This window comes from Pipistrellus kuhlii, unplaced genomic scaffold, assembly GCF_014108245.1.
Source record: "Pipistrellus kuhlii isolate mPipKuh1 unplaced genomic scaffold, mPipKuh1.p scaffold_m20_p_1, whole genome shotgun sequence".
Lineage (NCBI taxonomy): Eukaryota > Metazoa > Chordata > Mammalia > Chiroptera > Vespertilionidae > Pipistrellus > Pipistrellus kuhlii.
Window position 1 is genome coordinate 112,034,149 of NW_023425404.1, and position 18,006 is coordinate 112,052,154.

General features: G+C 45.1%; 1 protein-coding gene across 1 annotated transcript in view; it reads right to left on the bottom strand.

The window, feature by feature from the left end:
* Positions 1-17,533, bottom strand: part of PIP4K2A (phosphatidylinositol-5-phosphate 4-kinase type 2 alpha) — a 153,897-nt gene extending 136,364 nt beyond the window's left edge. The window contains exon 1 of the mRNA XM_036459930.2: positions 17,146-17,533. Coding sequence (XP_036315823.1) covers positions 17,146-17,289 — 144 coding nt within the window. The 5' untranslated portion in view covers positions 17,290-17,533. The remainder of the gene's footprint in view (positions 1-17,145) is intronic.
* Positions 17,534-18,006: the final 473 nt, after the last annotated feature.

Sequence of the window (18,006 nt, forward strand, 5' to 3'; positions counted from 1 at the left end):
ATATATTTAAATCAAAATTCATGTATGAAGGGCATATGCTCAATAAGAACTTAGATATCTATAGGTAAATCAGTGCAGTTTATCTTTGTATTTCCCCCAAGCCTACAAAAAGTAACAGCTTTTATAATCATTTTTTATTGAATCACTGCTTCCAATACAATCAATAATGTATTTTCTTTATTTTTTTAAAATATATTTTATTGATTTTCCACAAAGAGGAAGGGAGAGAGATAGAGAGCCAGAAACATCAATGAGAGAGAAACATCGACCAGCTGCCTCCTGCACACTCCCTACCGGGGATGCGCCTACAACCAATGTATTATACATGCCCTTGACCGGAATCGAACCTGAGACCTTTCAGTCCCCAGACCAACTGAACCAAACCATTTTTGGCTCAATAATGTTTTTAAATCAAAAGATTTCCTGGATAGCTACCCCTTCCCCCCCAAAAAATAATTTCTTATATCTAGCAACTATATCTAGTTTACAAGCAGAAATTTTAAGTCATTTGTGCCTCATCAGTTCAACATGTGAAAGATTTCTTCCCAACCATCCATCATACATAAGAACATGCCTTGTTTTCCTAGTTACAGAAGTACACTGCATGCTCAATATTTAAAAGAAAAAAAAAACTATAAAAAGATATAAATAGAAAATTTAAAAAAAATCATCTATAACCCTCAAGAAGACATGTACTATTCTAAAAACACACAGCTACATCCCACAGTCGCTTCTCCACAGAACACCAACTGCATAAACATGTTTCATGGCCACAAAGTACTTCTATATTATACAAATATACCGAATTTTATTTAGTCCAAATATCACGCTAGCGGATATTTATGTTATTTCCAATTATAAAAGATCTGTATGTGGGCTTTTGTTTCTTAGTGAAACACAGGATAAAAGACTGTCTTCAGCTGGTGTATCCAACAGATGTAAGTAAATCACGATGGCTTACCTCAGTGTTTAGGTCTACTCCACAACCATCAGAACAGTCTTTTCTTCTTATAAATACCCAAACTGACATGAATTCTTAAATAGCCTCTTGTTTTGGAAGTCCAGAAGTGGAATTAAATCAGTGCTGAAATAGTATTTGGCCACTCTGGTTAAGTGAAAAACAATTAATTCCATTCAAAATAATACTCTATCCTGGAGCTTTTTGGAACTCTCACATAAATTTTTCACCTAAGGAAACAAGTTACTTTCTTAAAAACAGAAAAGAGCATAAATATTTATATTCATAATTCTAAAAATTCCAATTTAGAAATGAATAAAAAACTGCAACTGCACATATTTTTTTAAATATATTTTATTGATTTTTTTTTTTTACAGAGAGTAAGAGGGACAGAGAGCTAGAAACATCAATGAGAGAGAATCGTCGATCAACTGCCTCTTGCACACCCCTCACTGGGGATGTGCCCGCAACCAAGGTACATGCCCTTGACCGGAATCGAACCCGGGACCTCTCAGTCCGCAGGCCGACACTCTATCCACTGAGCCAAACCGGTTTCGGCAAAACTGCACATATTTTAATAATGCTAAAAAAAAAATCATACTGGCCATGTTTTCACTAACTTCCCCAAGCCTGTTTATAGGTCTGTGACTTATAAAACATGAATTAAAGAGAGCTCATCAACAAGATAGAATATTTTCTGCTTTCTGTGTCAAATACTTAATACTTAAAAGATAATAATAGGGTATAAATAATTCTCTATTAGGTAATCATCCAAGTTAAATATATAATAGCATCTTTAATTTTAAAAAGCCCTTAATTTTCTACTTAATTCAAGCTTTAAAAAATAAAAATCAATTAAGGTCCAATTTTTAAAGAAATGTACTATCCAGGGGCCAATTTAAAACCTGCATCCATCTAAAACAGTACTTTAGGTCTCCTGAAAACTGGCAACTGCAGTTCCCTCTGTCACAATAAACACAGCCGTGGGGGAAACCACCGTGTCTGGCCGGCTCCGCTTCCCGAGCTCAGCCTTTCCTTTCTTCCCAGAGCTCTGCCTCTGTCCTCTCAGGCGTCTTCCATGTGCTAGGAGTTTTTCTTCGGCAAAAGAAAAATGTTCATTTCTAACACATATATATATTAAAAAGCTTAATGTTAAAATAGGGGATTTTTGTTATATTATGAAAATCCGCAACATACTCATTCACTTCTGCTGAAAGTGCCATTGCCTTGCTTTCTCCTTTTTGAATACCAGTTATCCAAACAGAAAGAAGCCAGGTAGTCACAGGTACCTCCTCCCCTACCTGGCTGCAACCTCCCTGCCTGGCCCGGCCAGGCGGCAGACTGTCTGTGACGCCAGCACAGGGGACTGGCATGTTCGCAGCAGACGGTGCGGAGCAGAGTGGACAGCTCGCAGAATCGGGCTCCGAGCCCACGCCAGAACGACAGCGGGTGAGGCGCTCGGCCTGTGACGCCGGTGGATGCCACATTACATTTTCTGAACTGTTTCATCTGCATGAGCCATAGGTCAAGTCAAATGAGAAGTGGTGAGACTGTACAACCAACTGCTCATTCTTGATTAGCAATCAACCCGGCAACATGTACCAAGAGCCTTAACATATTGTATTTGTACCCTTGGACCAAGTCATTCCCCAAATAAAAAATAAATTAAAAATTATACAGGGGGATGTTGCTAGCAGCATTATTTACAGCAGCAAAAACCTGGAACCTTATAAAGGTTATTAAAACTTTCCTAGACTACTGCACAGTACTTAAAAATTATCATTATGAAGAATACAGGATATGGGGAAATATACAGATATAAGGAAAGTATAGGTATTATCATCTCAGAAAGACTTTTTTAAAAAGATATTGGCAAGATACACACCAAAATATTAATATATATTATTCCTGAATAGAATGATTATGGTAATTTGTCACTATATTTGTCACTATTTTCCAAGTTTTTCATACAGGAAATTTACTATGTGCACACACACACTCACACATAAAAATATATACTAGTATGTATACACATCTCTCCTCTGTACTTAGAATTTAAATTTCACTGAAACCATGAATGCTTCTAGTTCCTCTAAATAAACATAAGAAGTTTCATATAACACAGAATAAAAATATTCACTATGAGCTATCTACTGGGTCAAATCTTGATTGTCATGTTTTAAATTTATAAATATCTGATGACAAAACTGCAAGATAAAAAAGAAAGTAAGACAAAGGGAAACACTAGCTTTTCCTCATCTTTATTACTAATTATTATTAAAATACCCCGTAACTTTGCTCCTACCCTCCTACTTGGGCTTATATGCAAAAAAAAAAAAAAAAAAAAAAAAGTGCTTATGGGCTTATCATAATTGTTTCTGGACGATCTTTCCATGCCAAAGCATTTGAACTTTTCACCTATGTGCAAGCAGAATCTAATTTATGAATAGGTTGTGTTCCAAATGTTCATTTGTAAGTTGGCCGGTTTCTATGGGGAAACATATTCCAAGTTGAGTTCTATGAAGGAGAGGTCAATTGAAAAGAAGGATTTTTCTCAGGTTTCTGGGCAGAGAAGGAAGCAAGGACAAATTTTCGAAAAGATAAAGCTGATTAGTAGCACAGTGAGACAGGTAATTTGGGAGCTTGAAACTTAAGAAGTCTGGACCAACTTGTGAAAGATATATGAGCAAAGCAGACACCTGAGAGTGAGAGAGCAGCGGGCAGTGTGGGCAGGTGGCAGGAGGGTTACTAAAGAAATTCAAGAGGCCCAGAAGGAAATTAAGTTTCTGCTTGTTTACCAGGAGATCAGTGTCTTCAAATTTTTTAAGAGTATGGATTCTTAAAATTACAGTTAGTAAGGCTTCTATCACTTTTATACCTGGTTACCCCTGGAAACACAGCAATAGCAATGACTGTGTGTTTTTGGGCGGCAGTTGGGGAATTCCATATAGTTATTGTGAATACAAGTGTTTCTATTTGTAATATTGTATGAAACTAAGTTCTGAATACATACTAAAAACAGATTTTAAGCAGACTGCTCAGAACCTATGGAACAACACTTAAAAAATACTAAAAATACATATTTCAGTCTTTAAAATTATGTAATTCCTAGTAAATACAAAATGAACTTTATCTTGAACCATACATTGCGAAGATCACTCAATGGGAAGGAATGACTGTAAGACATGACTGAGCTCCCAAGTTATGCAGACTAGGACAAAACACACAAAGATTGGAGAGGCCGTGAGATTGGTACTCCCAAGACCAAGCACCTGGCCCCTGAGTCCAGAGGAAGAGCCACAGTGAGTGAGCAAGGTCCTGACCTGCTGTCAGACCTGGTGTGCTGCCTCTGGCCGTGTGTGCCTTGTCCTGGCACATCTGGCTGCTGCTACTGGTTCGGCGACATGTTCAAGGAAAATGTGCCTGGACCAATTTCCACATCATACATCATCAGTCCCTGTTTACCAATCTTGTGTAAACTAATTTGCATTACAGAAGCATGCATGTAGCAGAAAAGACAACATAATCATGCAATTTCTAGAGCAGATTCAAATTTGTAAGGGGACTTTATAAACCACAATGTTTTTCCCTTTTATCCAACGTAAACACCACCTGAAAGCTTCCTTAAGGATGCCAACGTTTAAAAATGTGACATGAGAACTTCTGGATGCAGAGCAAAGCAGCGTGGCTGCTAGTGCAGAGGGCACCCCTGTGCATACCTTACAACAAGCTTCCTCTGTGCAGGCAAGTGACAAAAGGGGTACACGTTTCTGGCTAGCGCAGCCGTGGCCATCGTGTGCAGGTGGCAATACTGACTCCAGTCCCCAGCCACCCAACCTACCGGCACCGTGGTGCAGGCTGTGTGGTGTGGCGTGTTACAGAGGTCATTCTTGGGTTGACTGACACAGAATACCTTTCTCAGAGTTGAGGGAGACCAACAAAACCAGTGCACGTTTGTTACAACGACAAGTAAGGGCGTAAGCTCTGCATGTCCGGATGTGGCAGCTTGCAGGCATGATTCTAATCCTAAATAACCGAGCCTACAGGAAATACAGAAAGCAGAAGTCATTTCAATACGAATAGCTGCGAAAGAAGGGTAACACATACAACCATAAGAATGCAAGAGGGAAGGCACAATGGCGCCTGAGGGAAGATGGGCCGGCTCCCTGGAAACGCCAAGGGAAACCCGCTCCCCATCCGGGCAGGACCCAGGACGGTCACACGTTCAGGGTAAGGGCCACCCAAAAATAAACGGTTCCACCCCCCAGGAAACTGCTCACACTTGTATTACCAGGAGGTTCGAAAAAGTCTCAAGCTGCGAGTTTAGTTTTAAAAGGCCTTGGTCTCTAGCAGCCCCGGCCACCTGGCCACAAACAGTCCTCGAGAGAAACACGCTTTCACATGCGGACTCAAAAAATCTTCCCCAAATAACTGTCCAAGGGACATAAGCAGCTCTCAGCCCAAAATTACCAAGTACGTGTAGAAAGCGAGGCCCCGTTTAAGAACCGGCAAAAACATAACACGGTGAAAAGGTCCGAGATACCGGAGTTATCGCTGCTCTTACAACGTCTAACACATCTGAAACGGAACGTCCGAATGCCAGAATGTGTAGAGCGGAACTGAAGCCGCTGCCGCACTCTCTCCCCTTCCATGTAGCGTCTCTGGCTTCAGAAGCGTGTCCGTAGTCTTCCCATGATTTACTTGGCGACTATGACAAGCCGTTTCCTCTCTGACCCCTCTCCGCTACACTCACAAGGCTAAGGTCTTGCATGTTGCTGTAAACATAGCTCGCTCTCTCTCGGATGTCAGCTCACGGTTACCCCACACTTCTTATCTCCAGCGTGCAGCACCCTGATGCACTGCACAAACTGCTCAGCAAAACGCTCTTAGGCTCTCAGCTCGCTCTTGGCAAAAACGAGTTTCACACGGTGAGGACGGGAGGGCTCCGGGCACAGCGGCTGAGCACTAACGGCCTGCAGTTCACAGAGCCCGGGCTCCGCTGGCTCCTTCAGCACTGACTGGGCGCCGACTGCATGTGTGTGCTGTGCTACGTGCAAGGACTGGGCAGCAAACGAGACAGCCTCAGCTGCTGTGGAACGAAACACCCTCGCTGGGGAGATCAATAATAAACACGCCAACAACTCGGTTTCCAAGTATGAAGTATCACGGAGAAAGTAAAAGGATAATATGACAGTGAAGGGACTCGTTTGGGTGAGGAGGTCAGAAAGGCCATGGAAGGCAACCCTGTTCGCGGAGAGACTGAAATGACACGCAGCGGCCAGCCACTGCAGACGGAGGGAGGGGAAAGCAAAGGCAGAAGCTCTGTGGCTGCTCCGAGTGCGGCCTGTTTGAGGAACAGAAAAAGAAGAAGTCACGAAGGGAGTGGTCAGGGCTGAGGGCAAAGAGGGAGACAGAGGCAAGGCCCGGGAGACCTTACAAACCACAGACGGAGCCCGGGTTTTACTGGCAGTGGGACGGACGCCTCTGGAAGGGTCACTGAAGTGACATGGCATTTCCATTTCAGAAAGATCATTCTGCCCATTCTGCCACCGCTGTAGAGGACTGGGATTGAAACAGGGAGACCTGCGGACTGCTGCAGAGTCTAGAGAAAGAGAATTTAAATGAGAGGAGTATGAAAACTGGGAGCTCAAAAATAAAAGTGCTGACGAAAAGGGAGGAATCAGGTTGGTCCCCAGGTTCCTGGCGGTTTGCTGGAAATGGGGAAGAAACCGGTTTAGGGCAGGACAGAGGTGGGGGTAGAAGGAGGAGGAAACTGAGAGTCCGATTTGGGACACACATTTGGGATGCCTACTAGGTATTCAAGCAAAGATACATGGTGAGAAACTGACTGTGGGGCCTGTCAGGGAAGTCAGAGTTGAAGACAAAAAAGTCTCAATCATCAGTGTAAAGCCATGAGACTAAATAAAAATAAGACCAGGCAGATAGAATGTACACATTATAGAAGACCCTGGCCAGAATCCCTGGGCATTCCAACATTTTGAATTGTATAAGAGAAACCTACCCTGGCTGGTTTTGCTCAGTGGTTAGTGTGTCGGCTTATGGACAGAAGAAGAAGAAGAAGAGGAGGAGGAGGAGGAGGAGAAACCTGATAAGGCATGTAAGACAGATGGCTGGTGAGGCAGAAGGAAAACAAGAAAAGACAACAGAGCGCCACTCCTGGCCTTAAAATCATGACCACCACCGTAGCTGTGGTACTGACAAGAGCAGCTTCCTGGCAGTGAGCAGTGAGGATGAGGGCCCGGATGGCGATGATACAGACAGAATGTCCGGGGAAGGGGGACAGCGACTACAGACACAAGCGGTGACAGCTCTGGACAAGACTTCTCAATGCTTGCTACAAGAAGGAACACAGAACCAGAACGGACAAGGCTGCAGGGAGAGAAGTGACATCCAAGGCACGTTTCTGTTGCCGTGGCCGTTCGTTTTGTTCCCGAGATGGGAGGCCCCGGAGCAGCAAGTGCCGTCCACCCGAGCGCTGCCAGGATGGAGAGTCTCTCTCCTCACCTCTGACACCGCAGCCGTCACCCTCATTACCCTGCTGAGCACTTGATACGAGACTGACTCCTAAGATTTAATTTTAATTAAGTGAGATTTAAATAGCCATGCGTGTCTAGAAGCTCCCAAACCACAGTGGAGCCCTCCCGCCTGCCTGCAGGCTGAGGGACTCAGCTGCCCACAGTCAGCAGGCTGGGAGATAGGAGAAGGGAAGCGGATGGCTGCTCTGGTCAATGTTTCCTAAAGATTACCAGCTGTGGGAGGGCGGAGACACAGAACGCTAGATGGAAGTTGGTGGGGATGGGGGGGGGGGGGGGGAGTAAGAAATAGCTTCAATGAGCACAGAACATGCCAAGTGGGAATAACAACAATTTCACGGTTGAGGAACACTTGAGAGTTATGGTAAATGTTAAAGTGGCCCTTGTCAAAACTGTTTTTACATTTTTCTCTGGCAAACATCTGTTAGGGGGCCCTTGCAAACCTGGCCTCAAAATACCTTCTCAACCATCTTCTAGCATTTCCCATACTTCACCTCCGTGGTTTTCAGTCTTCTTGGCTGCAGAAACGTTTTGCCCCCATACATTATTTCCCCCGGTTGTAAAACAGTGTGTATTCACTGAGAAAAGGAAGCGGGAATACGGGGTAGGAAAAGGGAGGAGGAGGAGAAGGAGGAGGAGGAGGAGGAGGAGGAGGAGGAGGAGGAGGAGGAGGAGGAGGAGGAGGAGGGGATTGGGAGGAGGGGAAGGGGAAGGGAAAAGGGGAAGAAAAGGGGGGTTAGAGGAAGAGAAGGAGGGGAAGGCGGAGAAGGAGTAGGAGGTGGGGGGGAGGAGGGCAAAAGGAGCTGCTCTGGGTGAAGCTGAGGTAGAGACTCAATTCCCCCACCAGCTCAGCCTCCTATCCACCGCCTCTGAGGCACCTCCAAGGGGCCCCAAGGTTTGAAACCAAAGATTTACCTAACTAGCCAGGGCTTCTCAAAACTGGAGCATGTTTGCAAATTGCCTGTCTTGTTACAATGGACATCCCGCTCCAGGATGCGTGCAGGGTCCACAGTCCTGCGTTCCTAATCGGCCCCAGGCAATAGCATGCCTCTGTCCTGAGTCACACTCTGGGTGAACAGCCCTGCCAGACCCCCCACTCTCCACTCAGCCTGCTTACTGCTGCCTGTGTGGGCCCCTGGGCCATATAAGAAAGAACATTTTAACGAAACAGATGCAGAAACTGAAGCAAGGGCACCAAGATCATTCTAAAACGATTAATCTGACTCAAAGATGCACAAGAATGCCACGTGCAATGGTGACTTGACATATATGAACCTGCTTAAGGTAACAATTAATTTAACATGTTTTATCATCTAAAATATTTTTTAAATAATAATAACAGCTAACATTTACTAAGAACTTAGCATATGCCAGCAACTCTTTCAATATTTCACAAGAATTAACTTATTTAATCCACATATCAACCCTCCATAATAGGTACTATTATTAGCTCCTTTTATTAAAAAAAAAAAAAAAAAAAAAAAGTAACATGTGGCCAGTGTGGCTACAAAGACTTATTTTGAATGTAAAGCCTTATCTTTAGGTAGGTTACTGTTTTAAAACTCCCTAAAACTCCTTTCATGAATATATCACACACACACACATACACACACACACACACACACACACACACACACACTCTTCCGACATGCTCTGAACATAAGCAATGACTTTCTGTAAAGGAAAAACAGTGTTTTCAAATAGTTTTCCTCCATGTTAATAGCTAACAGAGTAGTCAGTCCTGAGCCATGGTTCTGCTTTCCCCAGTTTCAGCACCTGTGGTCAACAGCGGCCCAGAAATGAAGAATGTGTAGGTTCCAGATTGCACTCTTCTGAGTAATGTGATAGTCTATCGTCTTCTGCTCGATCTCACCCAGGATGTGAATCATCCCTTTGACTAGCATAACCACTACCCAGTTAGTCACTCCATACCCACCTCAGTTACCAGGTCAGGAGAGAAAGAGAGACAGAGACAGAGACAGGGTCAGAGGGAGAAAGAATTGCATTCATGTAACTTTTATCACAGCATATTGTTATAATTGTTCTATTTTATTATTAGTTACTGTGGTTAATCTCTTAGTCTGATTAATTTATAAATTAAATAGTACTCATATGCCTTTCAGCATTGCTTGTCTCATTTTTTATTCTTATAAGTATATTTCCAGTAGGACATGATCTAACTCATCCAGGGGAAATGGTGAACAACATAGACTGATGAACAAGAACAGACCCAGAGATAAGGAGCCATGGGTCAGACTGTTGGCCCTCAGAGGGAGGGTGGGGATAAAAGGGAGAGATCAACCAAAGGACTTGTGTGCACACATATGAGCCTAACCAGTGGTCAAGGACAATAGGGGGGTGGGGGCATGAGGGGAGGTGGGGGATTAGAATGGGGGGTTGAGGACAAATATGATACCTTAATCAATAAAGAAATTAATTTAAAAAAATTAAATAGCACTTTTGGAACTTGGTACTATCAGTGGCTTCAGGCATCCACTGGGGGTTGTGAAATGTATCTCTTGTGGAGATGGGGGGACCACTGTAGCATGTCTGTCAAAGATTTTAAGACTAAGGAAAGGAAAGTTCTCAAAGAAATGAATAATCACAGGCATGCCCAGGCAGCACAGCTCAATGGTTAGGGGTCTAAGTTTGAATCACACCACCTGCCCACTAGCACTGCGGTCTCAGCAGGCAATTAGTTCAGACTGTGTTACCTTCCTACTATGAGGACCGTTCCTGGCTTCTGTGTGCTCTCCCCCTTGTGCCACCCGTAACACCCCTCCTTATTCCTCACTGGGCCATGGACAGAGCTCAGGAGATCTGTGAACTTGAGAGCACATGTCCTCTGGACTATTTCATTTATTCATTCAAAAGCATTATTTAAGAAGGGGTCCATAGCCTTCACCAGACTGTCACAGGGGTCCATGGTGGGGGAAAAAAAAAAAAAAAGGAAATGTGAGTGAAAAACAGGGAAATAGGCTAGAAGGTATTTTTAACAGAAAGAGGGAAATAAATCTGGTTAGGATTGGTAGAGGTGACAATGGAAATGAAGAAATAAAGTGAAGGAAAATATCTAGGTATTCCTAAATAAAATAGCATCTTTCACCTATCCTTCCCCTCACCCCCATTCCTCCCCACACACTAAACCACTATCTCAAAATGACAACATGATTTCTAGCATGCAATTCTGCTGGCCTTCCTGCTGAGTTTCCTCTTGGGTTCTGTTTCTTCTTCCTCAATCCTTCCCTCAAAGCAAGAGTCCCAGGGCTCCCGCTTCTCCCTGAGACCCATTCACCTCCTTGGACAATTCTCAATCGGCATCCCCACCCCACCCTCGTTCCTGAGTCCCAATGCCACCTGCCAACACCCCACGGGTGGGCACTGTCACTACAATATCCACTCGACATCACCTGCAATTCAACATTTCTTAAAAAAAAAAAAAAAAAAAAAAGTTTTATCCTTTTTCAACACACAATTTCTTCTCCTAACTTTTGTAACTCTAATATGGGGACACTTTTGTTCCAAGGCTTCATCACATGCAATCAGAGGACAAAGCTTGAATATTTCTCCTTATTTTAACACTAGTGGCCCAGTGCATGAAATTCATGAGAGTGTCCCTCAGCCCGGCCTGCACCTTCTCCAATCTGGGACCCCTCAGAGGATGTCCAACTACTGGAAGTTGGACATCCCTCTCACAACCCGGGACTGCTGGCTCCTAACCACTCACCTGCCTGCCTGCCTGCCTGATTGCCCCTAACCATTCTGCCTGCCATCCTGCTCACCCCCAAACCCCCCCCCCCCCCCCCCGCCAGCCTGCTCATCCCAACTGGACCCCCTGCCAGCCTAATCACCCTTAACTGCCCTCCCTTCCTGGCCTGATTGCCCCTAACTACCTCTGCCTTGACCCTGCCACTACGGTTTTGACCAGAAGGATGTCCAGAAGGTCTCCCGGTCTAATTAGCATATTACCATTTTATTAGTATAAATTAGTATAGATGATTTCTTTTGTCTTGCTACTTCAAGTATGGCCTGTGGACCAGCAGTATCAATATCGCCTAAGAACATGATAAATACCACTAAAAACAGGGCTTATCCCAGACCTGAGTCAGAATCTGCATTTCTTAAGTGTCCCCAAGGGATGAAAGCACACGTTATATTTTGAGAAACACGTGTCTAGTGACTAATAATATGCTACCAGCCTAACTGCATCTGAAATTGATAATTTCGAGGTGTCAATTGCTGAATCCTCAAAATGTGCTCATTACGGGCCACATTTTATTTTATTTTATTTTATTCTATTCTATTTTATTGATTTCAGGGAGACAGGGCGAAGGAGAGAGAGACAGAAACATCAATGATGAGAGTGAATCATTGACGGGCTGCCTCCTGCATGCCCCACACTGGGGATCGAGCCCACAGCTGGAGCATGTGTTGTGACAAAGAAACAGTGATCTCCTAGTTCATAGGTCAACGCTCAACCACTGAGCTATGGTGGCTGTGTCAGTGCCAGGGTTTAAATATATAATCTTACTGGACCCTGAAAATAATCCTGTGAGGCAACCGGGATCATCTCCATGTTCAGAAGGAGTACACTGGGGCTCAAATGGAGAAACCGTCTACCTGCTCAAAGTGCCCCAAGGGCAGGATTTGAACCTAATCTGTCTGACCACACACCATTTTGTCAAACTACACCAATTCCCTTCAGTTCCAAAATTTACATTTCCAAGGGTATGTTGGCAGAACTAATTACTCTGGTTGACTGCACTTTTAGTCAACTTAAGGTAGATTTTGTTTATTTATTACAATTCTTGCAGAGAATCTTCCGAAAAGCATAGCAGACAATCCTGCGGTAGAGAGAGAAATCATTGTCCTGCCATGTGCATCATTCTAAATACTCAGGTTCACTCTAAGGTATTTGAGAAGAAATGTATTTTGTTCTCAGCTATTACCCCATATTTTAGGGATTCTGAAACGATTTCCCTAACGATAAACTTGGTGTGTGCCTGCTTGTCATTCTTCTCCTCTAAAAGGGGAAGGAAAATAGTATGAGATTGTTCTTGAGTGAATGATTGGTTGGGTCCCATTTATTCAGTGAGTTTCATCCACTGCCCAGCTAGTTATTATTTTAATCGCCTTATTGTGTTCTATTCCGTTAATTTCATAGGCATATATTTCATTTTAAAAATCTGGTTTTCTTTTGCCTTTTCCACTGCTCAAATATAAGCCCACAAACCTAAAAGACATCACTATTTCTCCAAATCAGTTATGTACTATTTCAAGTCCCAGATTCATTGAGAATATAACGAAAGCTATGAATATTTTACCCCAAAAACCACATACTCACCAAAACACAGAATGTGGCACTCAGCACCAAGATAAACAACCCACTCTGTCACGAGGACATACACCTGCCTGATACGCCTCCAGGCCTCTCCCTTCTCTGGGGAACTATTCTTGCCCCAACTCCACCAGGCAGAAGCTGCCACCTTTTCACCACTGCGCAGTCCCAGGGGGTGGCCAAGAATGACCAAAGTCAACCCAGGCGAAATCCTTCCATGGGATTTTTATAACGGAACCAGAGACAGAAAGTCCCCTTTGGGGGCAGAAAGTACCAAATGTAATTCAGGAACCATCAGTTCCTTGCCCTGTCAGCTGTGAGAAAGAATGAAGCCAAAAGGACAGAAAGCCCTGGCTGGGTAGCTCAGTTGGTTAGAGCATCCAGGCGACAAGCCAAGGTTATCGGTTCGATTCCCAGCCAGGCATGCAGGCACATACAAGAGTCAACTAATGAATGCATAAACAAGTGGAAAACAAAACTTGATGTTCTCCCTCTCTCTCCCCATTTCTAAGGACAGAAATGTCCCAATAGCACTCAAGCACTGGTTCCCATGGATCTGGAGGCTCAGCAGCATTCGTGTCCTTCTCCTGGTTTGATTACTAATCCCCACCTCCCCAGATAGGCCTCCAAAACTCCCGAATAGCTTAAATTTTTGCCTAAATTCATTTGTGTTCCTATGGCTTGCAGCCAAAAGACTCTAATATTAATAACGGCTACTTCTAAATACTATATTTGTTTTAAGCAAGTTTTATACCCTTCAAAATTTTTCTATACCAATAATGTCTTCCCCTAGATATTTAAATAGGTTTTTAAATATAATTTCTAAAAGGCTCACATTTCATTCTGCATAAATATCCTTTAGAATATGTTTAAAACAAGTCTTAGCTCAGATCAGTCTTCATGCTCCACACACTATTAAAATATAATTTTAAGAAGCTGTCTGATCCTTTTTAGTTTAATTCCAAATATAAGACAAAATTGCCTTCTTAAATTGTCTTTTCCTTAATGTATTCAATTATATTCTCTGCTTAAAATACTTAAAAATTGGCAGTGATCCATTCACTGATGGGTATTTTAAATTGGAAAGCAGTAACATATCAAATTAACCACACAAAGTCAGTATTATTCTGATTGAGAATTATAGCCACAATGGATTTGAAAATTCCTACCTTGGTTGCAAATTTTTTACATTTCAATCAAGCAGTCTTTGACTTAATAGACTGCAATGTAGTCCAACCACAGTCAATCCAACAAGCTCTTTGCTCACACATCTCTCCCAGTCACTACTGATTTCCTTCCCTCTAGTCATGGCCTTGAAAATTTCCTGAATGCTGTTGCAATGTTCTAAGAGCAATGACTCTTATATCGTATATCATCATTATCCCTAGTCTGTGCATCCTAATATATAATGCTTTAATCCTAGTAGACGCTAAAAAATAGTTGAATTTTGAAGTTGGAAAAAAACTTGGAAATCACCCACTTCAATCACCTTACTTCACAGATGCAAACATTGATACAAAAATTAGTCAACATTCCTAAGGTCAACAGAATTAGAGAAGTAGTACACAGACCCAATGAGCAATTCCCATAGTATGCAGAAGTTCTCAACTCCTGAGAAGATGCACACGTGATAAAATACATATACAATTCCCCTTTACGACTCCAAAAGTATGGCTATTTCTAAATGTCCTTATGACAAGTCCAAATGAATTTTAAAAGCATAAAATTGCTCTATTGCTGGCAACCCTTTTCTACTAATCTGATCACATGAGAAATGTAGGAAAAGACTCTGGATTTGAATGGTCTGTTCCTTCTCAGCTGTGCTTTCTCAAATATCCCATTCAGATACAACACTGTGCTTGCTCCTTAATAATCCTGACCTATTTATTCTCATATTATATCATGGACTTTGGCACACACAAGGTCATATAAAAATATTTACCTAACATTAAACTCTGTTGCTTAAACGAAAATCCACCAGAAAGACATGGCATCTAAATGCTTAGATTTCATTATTATATACACTTCATTTCTTTTTGTTCAAAAACAACAAAGAAAATAGATGTTTTGAAAAAGAAGGCTGTGAAATAAACTTTTCTTATGTCAGCTGAATGCCCTCAAAAATACTTGGACAAAAATATGAGTGTATGAGTGGCTTTTTTAGCAATCTTTGCAGGGCGATTGGTGTTTTTTTGTTCCTAATATGCATTTGCTGAATGAATAACATGGTTGCATTACATGCTATGGAAACTTGACTCTCTGGATGACTAATTTTAGAACTGCTAACTTTTCTTGAAAGCAAAAAGTAATTAAATAACACAAAATGCACTATCTGCAAGTCATACTTTTATAAGCCTTAAGTAGTTTCAAAGTATTTCCAAATAGCAAAAAACTAAAACAAATGTAGCAATTCATAAATATAAAGTAGCAACATAAGTGGTTACAGTAAAACATGCACAATTTAAGATTTTCTAAAGTAAGCTGGAATTCAGACTAATTCCCAGAGGTCACACTCTGTTTTAACAGCACATTCTTGACACTAATTTACTAGATTAAACCCTCAGACGTAGCACTCTCCTAAACAAAGTATCTTCTCCGCAGAAGATAAAATCACCCCTAAATATGGAACTAACATTATATTTTTTAAAGAAACTAACAAATAATTAAAAAAATTATTAACAGAATTAAACCTAACTCTTAAGTTGCAGACATAGGAAACATTTCATTTTATTTACTGTGATAAAACTTAATGTATGCTGTTGTGAAAGCTTAACATTTCTAATTGCTTAAAAAAAATAAAAAATAAAAAGTTCTCCGGAAGTTAAAATGAACTTCAATGAACCAGGCATTAGGCTGATAGAAGTAATCATTTCTCAGCCTTCTTAAAAACAGTCACTCCATGCAAACACAGCCAATCTGATGCTGCTTCAACTTTTCCCCAGCGTGGAAAAGAAAAGTACAAATACAATGATTTTGAGCCATTTTAAACAACTTCATTAAATTCAGAATTTTCTCTTAAAAATCAACACGGTTTCCTGTCATTTCCATTACGCTGAGAAGGGCACACGGACATACATCGGAATCAGACGTAAGGAAAGCAAGCTTACATTTTCGCCCAGATGCTAACTGACCGCAAAGGGTAAGGTCACGGTCAAAATTCACAGGCTCACTTAAACTTTCATGGCTCAGCCAACAACTCCTCTCGTGTTTCCTGATCCTAAGGAGATTAACACTGCAGGAGTCCCTCGCTATTGAGATCAGCAGGAGGCTATTTCAAACCCTCAACCTGCAGTCCGCAGAGCCCGCAGCGGCGCATCTTCCACCACCTCCGGCTGCCCGTTAAGCTAACCTCTCCCAGGCGCTCTTCTTTCAAAGAAACCCCAAACGCGTGCATTCGACTCAAGCCAGCCTTCCCTCGCGCCCGCCGAGACCCCCTCCCTCCTGCGGCCATCCCCTGGCCGCCCTTCCCTTCCGCAGTGGTGACTCCGGCCTGGCTCCCAGGGTGGGGGAGGGTGGGGAGGACGAGGAGGAGGGATGCCTCCCCGCGGAACGCTGCTCAGCCCGCACAGCGGCACCGCAGCAGGGCGCTGCGGGAGAGATGCTAACACACACACACCCTCCCCCCGCCGGGGCCATCATTCCATTGGCTTTTCCTTTGTCAAAAAAAGAATCCTTATCTTCAATTACATAGTTTTCAAGAGAGATTGGGGGGAAAGGACCTAAGCATTAAAGCTGCTGTCCAGATCTCCCCGACCTCCAGTGTTCTCACCCCGTCACCCCGCGGGGAGGCTCCGGACCTCCTGCCCGGGACAGGTACACCTGCCGGCCGCCGGGCACCGCGCATCCCCGCCGCGCTCCGCGGGAGAGCGCGCCGGCCCGGCCCCCGGCTCCCGGCCCCACAGCCCCGCCGAGGCTGACAGCCCCGCGAGCCGCGCCCGCGCAAACTTCCCAGCTCCCAGGCTGCGGGGACAGGACGGGATGACACCGGTGCAGTCCGCAGAGCTCAAATGCACAAGGGATTCCCCCACATCCTGCATCCGGCCGGACCTGGGTCCCAGGGAGGTCCCAGGGGCGCGCGGGCGGCCCGGTGAAGCGGGCGTGCGCCCGAGGATGGGGGCGCCGCGGCAGGAGGGCAGCCCCGGAGCGCGAGCAACCGGAGGGCCAAGGCCCCGCTCGAGCTCCACGCCTGGCAGCAGCTGCAGGAGGAGGGGAACGAGGAGGAAGAGGAGGAAGAGGAGGAGGAAAAAGAGGAGGAGGAGGAGGAGAGAGACCGCTGCCGCAGCCCGAGCCCTTACCGAGTGGTTCACCCCCCACATCAGAACGCTGAGCAGCGGATCGCTGGCCCGAAACAGCTTCACTTTCTGCGCGACGAAGTGCTTCTTCTTCGTCTTGGTCTTGCTTGCCAGCACGGAAGACCCCAGGTTGCCGGGGGTCGCCATGGCCGCCGCCTCGGTCCCCTCCACCGTCGCGCTCCCAAGGCCGGGGACCCGCCCTCTCTACTCGCCGGCCCGGGGAGGCAGCCGCATCCCACCGCGGGGCCCCCGCGCGCCGCGCCCCGCTCGCCCGCTCGGCCCGCCCGGCGAGGCTGGGGAGGAGGCTGCGCTCCGCTCGCGCCCGGCCAGGACCGTGCGCCCGCGGCTCCGCGCTCTGCCCGCGGCTGGACCCGGCGCGCCGCGAGGGCTTCCGCGTTGGGCGCCCGCGTCATGACGCAGGGGGCGGGCCGGGCAGCTGCGGCGCCGCCGGGCGGGGCGCGGGGTGCGGCCGCGGGACCGTTAAGCGGAGCCTCCCGCTCCGGGTCCACCGCCCGGCCCGGCCCTGCGCGCTCCGAGCGCGGGGAGGCCGCGGGATAGGCGTGCAGCGCGCGGGGCCGTTGCCGGGGGGAGGACTCCCGCAAGGCATTCCCTTTAGCTCCCCAGGGAAAGATGGGGAGTAAGGGGGCGTCTGAAGCGAGGAGGCCCCAGAGGCGGAGGTTGGGAGAAGGAAGGAGGCTCATAGAATCGCCGCTTGTCGGTGCCAAGACTCAGGAGAGCTAGTGAGACCTGAAATGCTGCCTGCAGACCAGCGCTTTCCCGAGAAAGGACCTGGGAACGTCGTTGGCTGCCTCCCCAAGTGGCCCTGGAATGAACTTCTGAATCCCTTTGTGCCTTTCACCATCC